At 42.3% G+C, this 8,235-nt stretch overlaps 1 protein-coding gene across 1 annotated transcript; it reads left to right on the forward strand.

The window, feature by feature from the left end:
• Positions 1-1,709: 1,709 nt before the first annotated feature.
• Positions 1,710-7,579, forward strand: LOC308237000 (uncharacterized protein C1orf54; the record flags this gene model as incomplete). The annotated part of the gene is given in 6 exon segments (XM_080647321.1): positions 1,710-1,800; positions 3,019-3,102; positions 3,723-3,781; positions 4,184-4,294; positions 7,515-7,521; positions 7,524-7,579. Coding segments are annotated over 6 exon segments (363 nt in total). The 5' UTR covers positions 1,710-1,754.
• Between the last annotated feature and the right edge of the window lie 656 nt (positions 7,580-8,235).

The following is an 8,235-nucleotide window of genomic DNA, read 5'->3' on the forward strand; positions in this document are numbered from 1 at the left end:
CATCGGTAATGACAAGAGAAATAGAAGGAAAGGGAGCTTGGAGAGCAATATTAAGAAGGTCAGAAGGGATTCATAGTTAAAATTGTCAAAAGCAATTAGATGGGGTTGAAGGAAAGTTACATCCTCCCCACCCCCCATCCCAGTCACTCAGTTCCTTTGATGTCATATTTCCTCTTTTTCCTGAAATGAACCTTGGTGGTGTCTTTTTCTCAGGCTGGGGGACAGGGCAGGGGTTACACATTAGAGTGAAAGAAAGAGTAAGAGAGGAGGGGGTTATACTCTCACTTGGATGGGTGGGGTTAGTCCTTAGTGAGGATGTTTAGTACCAGGAGGTTGTTCAAGGAGAACCAGGCTTCCTTTCCTTCCGGAAGTGATTTATGTTTTAATGCATATATATCCACATAAGTGTTTTTACATTTTTCTTTTTTCAGGAAACTCTGGAAAGGAGCTGAAGGAATAGATTGTATAGACTTACATGGAAAGTCACTAAGCAATTCCTCTCCCAATAAGGCTGAGAGGGAGGGAGCACCCTGGCCAGTGCTCAAAATTCTAGTGTGCCTTGCATCTGAGTCTATCAGGCTAAGTCAGGGGAAGATGTGGGGATAAGACAACTCTTCCTCTATCTCCTTTGAACTGCTACCACAGCCTCTCCTAACAGAGGAGAGCAGGTGCCAAATCTATCTTGTTCATGTGTGGTTCCACAGAGATTTGCAAGTGCCTGGCTCATAGTAGATATTGAAAAACATGTATTAACACCCTTAAAACACACACACACACACACACACACTATTTTTTTTCTTATTCCTTTGCCTGTGAACCTGAATTGCCTATCAGACTCAGCCTAGCACGTTGTGCCTAGCATGTATGTTACTAAATGTTTCTGAACAGAATTCAATAAAAATGGGAAACATAAAAGTAGAGAAGAGGATAGGATAAACTCTACTCCGGTAAGGCTGGGATGAAAGGAATACACCAAGTGCCTGAAAGTGGAAGAGGTGTGGCTCCTGCGCAGGGAAAGGGACTATCTGCTTTCTCCCTTCCATCCTGTGTTCAGAAAGTTAAGAAAGAGGTGAGGTGAGGTCAGTACTTGCCAGAGAGGAAATAACTGGCCTTGGCTGAGAGATTTTTATCAAAAGCAATGTAGCAGGTGCTTTGAGAGTCAGACAATGACGTTGATATTGCTCCCGTACTTCACTGTCCAAGGCAGGCAGAAGAGAGGAACTCTTTTCAGCTAGAAAATGCTCATCCCTTCTCAGAACATGTCAACTGTGAAGAAAGAGATTGTGATAAAGCCTCAGAGAGAAGGGCAACTCTGGATGGTGATGGTAACTTAGGGACAGTGAGAGGGAAGGTGAGCTTTTTGTGAGGACTGAGAAAGAGGGAAGAAGAGGGAGGGAGAGGGCTTACTAAGAGAAGCTTCCTAGTAATGGGAGTGGGGGTTGTTTCGTTGTAGTTTTCGTTAGGAGCGGCAGGAACCCTAAATGGACCTAATCTAGGCCTGGGGGAGCTCAATGAACATGTTCCCTTTGGAGCCCACTTCACCTTTCTTCATAGGGGCAGCTCTGACTGAGGACAAGACCGGTAGTAACTGAGGATCTAGTCCGTCAGCAAGTAGGAGGGGAATTCCACCCCCTGAGAGAAGAGTTGCTGCAGCTCCCTCCCCGCTTTGGAGGAGGGCCGGAGGCGGGGTAAGTTTGGTGGGAAACGCTTGCAATTTCCTTTTTAACTTTCACAGTAGTAGTGCAGCATCCAGAATGGATGTCCTCTTTGTAGCCATCCTTGCTGTGCCACTTATCCTGGGTAAGTTCACTTCTCTCCCTGAGCTTTAGGGCCAGGTCTTCTACCGTAAATGGAGTGGGAGGGGGGGAAAAAAAGAGGGGCAGTTGAGAGATGCAATTCAGTGGGGAGTGATAAACACTCTCTCATCTGTGCTACAGTCCAGTGTTGGGGGTGGAGGGGGATCTGGGAAATACAGCCAGGAAAGGGGGAGGAAAGCAGAGTCCCGTCAAAGAAGAGACAGCTGATGAGGATGAAGCCCCAGAACCGTGGAGGTCCTAACAAGAGTGAACTCAGCTCTCCATCACTACAGAGTTGAACAAGATGAGAGGGACTAAAGTGAGAGTGAAGGAGAGCCGTGGACTCTGAAGGTGGGGAAGTTTGAAACTAGTGAGGGGAGCCAGTCTATCTTCTTTCCCAGAATGTTGGAGGGGGGAAACTTGTATTAGTAAAGAAATAGAAGTGGAGGTGACCTTTAGGGGAGTGAAGAACTGGGTGCCTTTAGGGACAGGGTCTAAAAAGTAGCTTGGCTCCTTCCCTCCTTTGTTCCCAGTCTGCCAGGTGCTCTGATTGTTTCCTTTTCCTCCAGATTCTTGTGTCATTGCTTGTGGTTAAGGACTTCAAGGGGCTTAGGGAAGTGTTTTAGCAGGAGGCCTAGAGTTCTTGATCCAATCATGTCAAAGCTACATGTTTTCAGTCTGGGGAAGGAAGAAAAATGAATGCAGATGGGTCATTTACTCCAGCTGACTCATTTTAAGAAAGCGGATGTTAAATGGCTTGTTCAAAGTTATCCTGACAGCAATGGAACTGGAACTAAAATAAAAATCCAAAGCCTAACAGTATGTGTGTTCATTATTTGTGAGAGACACTGATAAGAGAATAACTCTCATAAACACAGTACAGCCTGGAGCATACTGCATTGTAGATTTGGAGTTCTTAATTTCTGGTCTCTCTCTCTCTGCTTCCTGCCTTTTTTTAGGTTTAGTTTTTGTTTTTGGTTTACAGTATGTGAAGGGATCTGTTTTCTGTTCTGGGATTTCCTGGATTGAAAGGGCACAGAGGAACAAGCCTCATCCTGATATGAAGCCCAGAAGACTGAGAAGGGGTGAGAGGTGCAGAGACAGGGAGATAGTCTTACCCTTGGAGGTGAGGTTGAAAGGATAGAACTGAGATAAACCTCAAGTGTCCTTCTGTTGCTAAGAAGTCCCAGATGCCCCTTGACCTTAGTCCTTGTCCCCTTAGGACAAATATATGAGGATGAAGAAGGACTGGAAGAGGATTATTATTATCAAGTGATCTATAATTACACAGTCACCCCCAATTATGGTGAGTATTTAGAAGGCTCTGACCCTTAGCAGGATGGAGAGAGGTTTGGGGGAGACTTAGTTCTGAGACTTTGTCTTTCCCTTTGCAATAGAGCAACTGGGTCAGAGAAATGTTGCTATGGGCAGACGATCAAGGCTCATGATGTTATTTCTCAAGATAGCAATTTTCAATACTTTGGAACTGGTTGATTTGAAATTTTTCTAATTTGTAAATTATGTTAGATGTTAGATTGAAACTATAAACGCTCTTGTGGCTCAGTTGGTTGGAGCATCGACCCATACACCGAAAGGTGGTGGGTTCGTTTCCTGATCAGGATACATACCCGAGTTGTGGGTTTGATCACCAATTTGGGACACATACAGGAGACAACCAATGGATGTTTCTCTCTCACATCAATGTTTCTCTCTCACTCTAAAAAAAAAAAAAAAAAGAAGAAGAAAGAAAATATAAACATATTCACAGACATTTCTCACATTAAAGTTTATTAGAATTAGATTATACCAGTAAATTTTACAACTTGAACAAGTTGAAGTGTTCTAAGCAATTTCTTCCTCTTTTAATTTCTAGAGGTAGTTACTGCCTTTCTCCTTTGTTACTACTGATTGTTTTCTCCTCCCCAGATTATTTTGGTGCAAATTTCACTGTTGATTATTCCATGTTTGAGTCAGAGGACAGACTGGTGAGTGACATCTAAGAGGATCAGGATAGGTAACAGTTAAAAAGAAACTGAACAATGTTGAAATGAAAATTATTAACAGAAATGAAAATGCGTTAGGTGAAGTGAAACTGGGTATTGGATACAAAACAGAGATGTTGTCATAGCTGGGGAAGAGAAGCCAGAACCCAGTAGGTTAAGACACTAAGAGGGAGGAGTAGCCCTTGAGTGCAGGGAATTGGTGAATGGGATGGGTACACAACTCATGCAAATGCAAGGTAAGGAGGGTCCCCGAGCTTAAGTCTTGGAGGGTGAGCAGGATGGGGCTGGGGACAGGAGAGGTGAAGGAGAGATGAACTCTAGAGAATCGATGAGGATGTTGGATGGAGGTGATAACTCTTAGTTTCCTAATCCTGCTGAGGATAGAACAGGTTGGATAAGGAGGTAATGGAAGCAGAAGAAACAACCATTATTCATGAAACAGAACGTGTAGACTATCAGAGGCCTGTAACAGTGAAACCAGTGACAGTGGAACCAGTGACAATGGAACCAGTGACAATGGAACCAGTGACAATGGGACCAGTGACAATGGGACCAGTGACAATGGAACCAGTGACAATGGAACCAGTGAGTTAATTGGGGATAAGATGGGAGGGACATGAGACATCCCTTACCTTGGAGAGATCCCAGGGCTGGTGACATGGAAGAGAGGAAGGAATGGAATACCAGGCTTTGGTGAATGGGGAAAACAAATTACTAGTATTGCAATGCAGGTGTTCATCTCAGCTTCACCATCATTTCTTTCACTGAGATTTAATACTAATTCTGTACACTGAGTGGCCAGATTATTATGATCTCTAATATATATTTAGAGGCTCAGTGCATGAATTCATGCATGGGTGGGGTCCGGCCAGCCTGGCCGGGTGGGGAGGGGGGGACATGGGCGGTTGGCCGGCCTGCCTGCTGGTTGAATTCCTGGTCGAGGGGACAATTTGCATATTAGCCTTTTATTATATAGGATATACACTGAGTGGCCAGATTATTATGCGTTCAGAGATCATAATAACCTGGCCACTCAGTGTATACAGAACCCTGGGAATATTTGGTGCAGTTAGATTTCAGTTGGATATGTAATGTATGTAACCTATGCTTATGTAACCCATGCCTAAAGCAGCTAAGGATGCTGCCAGTGATGAAAAATAAATCTATAATGTCGTTATTGTCCTCAAAGTATTTATGATGCCCAAGTTTACACTTATGGAATATTTAGAACAAAATGAAAAAATTCATAACAATGTTAAGTTACATACAAGTTTAGAGCATGTGACATAGACAGGTGCTTTAGGCAGTGGAAGGAGAGAGAGATCAGTACAGGAGTTGAAGACTTTTAGAAGGTGATTATGCTGAAATACACTTTGAAAAATAAGTGAGCTTTTGATTGGTGGTACATTATAAAAGGATTAAAGCAATTAGGAAGAGTAGTTATTAGAAGAACGGAAGAGCTGCATTAACCATGGGGATACAAGCATGACATGTTTTGTAGAGGAGCTATGATAGAAGGAGAAGGTATATGGGAAGGAGCAGTAGGAAATTAAGAAAAAAATAAAATTTACAAGACTCTTAATATTTGTTCGGTAATTTCACAAATGGGAAGATAGGACAAAATACTAGAGAATCTGAAGTGTCAGGCTTTATTTTTTAAAATAAAAAAAGTTTGAACTTACAAGAAACAGGGAGCCTAGTAAGTTCTTCAGGGTAGTAAAGACACAATAAAAGCAGTATTTTAGAAAAACTATTTGTCTAGTTGTACACAGGATGCAATGGAGTGAAGAGAGTTCATGAGATTTCTATCATTCCCAAAACAATCCATTAAAAGCTTGGACTAGGGAAGGCAGTGGCATTTTGAATGGAGGAGAGAAAAAGAAATCTTTTGGGAAAAAAATACCTTATTTCAGTGATGATTTCATATAAGCACTAAATGAGTAGAGAGTTAAAATAACATATTTTAAACATGGATATCCAGGGAAATGGTTGACCAAAATGGGAAGTGGGAGGCCAGAGAGTTTTAGAAGTGGTTATAAATGTGGTATTGGCCAAGCTGAACTCATGTTGTCAGCCCTATGAGGCTATCACGAAGGTAGAGGAATTAAAAGAAAAGAAGATAAAAAGATAAAAAGGTAGAGGAATTAAGCCAGGACTGCAGTTCTAAGTGCAAAATCACAGTTACGAAAGCAGATGAGCTCAGTACACACAGGAGACCAAAAGGCCAATGCCTGTGCCTGTAGAAGGTGAAAGAGGAAATGCAGATAGCTAAGTTTGTATTATAGAGTCTAGAAGAGAAAGTTTAAAATAATCAATGAAAAGCTACCAAGAGGCCAAGGAGAAGGAGATTATTCATAACCCCCCCCCCAAAAAAAAAAAACACAAACAGTTTTAAGTGAGTGGTTGGAGCAAAAGCTAGATTTTGTGGAATCTGAGAGGGAGTACATTGTAAGGAAGAGCATAGACCAACCATTTGTGACATTTGGCAATGAAATAAAGAGAAGCAACAGGACCAAAGTACAGCCTGAATACAGTTGAACACAGATGGGAGGAATGGAAAGTTATGACTGACCACAAGGACAGATAAACATTTTAAAGAATATAATAGGCTTCCTTTAGACTGTAAACTCCTTGAGTAGGAGCCATGTCTTAACCACATTTATATCCCTCCTAGAGCATGTAGCACAGGGACCAGCACATAAATAAAAATACATATTGAATTGAGTCGAACCTCCCTGGTATGGTCAGGAATGGGTGAAAGGCACAGAGGAAAGAATTCTTTATGGTGCTGGGGAGGAAGGTATGCTCAGAGGAAAGGAAGACAGAAGTTGGTATGAAGAGATGGCTATCTTTCCAGATGGTGAGGGAGTAGTAGGAAGGATGACACTGACCTACTATGGCGTGATATCTCTATTTTAGCAGAGTCCAGATATGAACCATGCTGTATCCAGTCTGCAGAGTCCTGTTTCCCTTCTCCTGTCCTGGACCCTCCTTCAGGAGTGGATGTATTTCATGTAGAAGGTGAGAGTGCAGCCACTGGCCTTGATGAAGTCTGTGAAGCAATTTTTATCACTATCTCTGGCTAGTGCTTCCAGCCTGGTCAATTTTCAAATGCATAAAAGCAGAGGGATCATATTTAGAAAAACCTTAGGAGATGTCGAGGCCAAGACTTTTGTAATAAGAATAATTAATTTTTTTGAACTGGAAGGCTTTCAGGGCCTCCTAGAGCAGAAGCAGGTGGAATGGAGAAGAAACCTCTCTTGGTTCCCAGTCTGCCTTGAGTTATTAAAGGTGGTTCCAACGTGATGGCAGTTTAAGGCATGGCAAGAGCCAGAGAGCAAAATGGGAGGGGCCCTATTACCTGGTAGAGTCAAGAGGCAAAGTTCAGAGGCAGAAGGGGTGGCAGTTCCCTAATGTAGGGGAGAGGTGGTAGGGGAAAGGAGGAGGGCATAGAAGCCTGTGTTATAAGGAAGGTATTTAAGTAGGGATTCTAAATAACTATGGGGCATGAAGAGATTTAGCAGAAGGAATGGGTGAAAAGGGGAGGGGACACATCTTCCAGGAGATGTCATGGAGAAATACAGCTCACAACATGAAATCTGGGGAGTTTTCATAGAGGTGGAGGCATGGAGGGGTGGAGGGGTATCCTGAGTTCTCTGAACCTGGTTGTTATTGTTTTCCTTTTTTTTTTTTTTTTTTTTTTTGGCTTTTTTAGGATGAGAATGCTGTTATGACTCTTTGGATGGGGATTTGGGAAGAGGAAATTGGAAAATAAAATAAATACATGAAATAATCTGGTTACTCTCTACTCCTTCATGAGGGTCTGTTCTAAAGCCACAACACTAAAGGAAGCACCAGGATATGGGGGTGGGAAGGGTAGACTAGAAAGTGAGTTAGGTGGCCCGGCAGGTGTGGCTCAGTGGTTGAGCATGGACCCATGAACCAAGAGGTCAGGGTTGGATTCTTGGTCAGGGCACATGCCAGGGTTGTGGGCTCGATCCCCAGTAGGGGATGTGCAGGAGGCAGCTGATCAATGATTCTCATCATTGATGTTTTTCTCTCTCTCTCCCTCTCCATTCCTCTTTGAAAACATAGTTTTTAAAAAAGATATTAAAAATAAAAATAAAAAATTTTTTAAAAGGGAGTTAGGTGACAATAGCATTAGGACTGTGAATAAACCTGAAGTTTTGGGAAGAATGGACCCTCAGACAACAGGTTTATTCACAGTCTATGACTCCCTCTGACTCTATTGCTTTATTTGATTATATATGGTGTTAAAACTGTGTTTGGAGATAGTTGAAATAAGTTTACTTAGAACCCTTGTTTTCTTTTTATAAATAAGCTCATTGTTAAACATATGTAAAATATAAAAAACTACTTAGAATAGATAAAACTTCACACCCTCCTCCATTCCTCCCACCCCCCAACAATGTGCC

The sequence above is a fragment of the Plecotus auritus genome (assembly GCF_963455305.1).
Source record: "Plecotus auritus genome assembly, chromosome: 12".
Taxonomy (NCBI): domain Eukaryota; kingdom Metazoa; phylum Chordata; class Mammalia; order Chiroptera; family Vespertilionidae; genus Plecotus; species Plecotus auritus.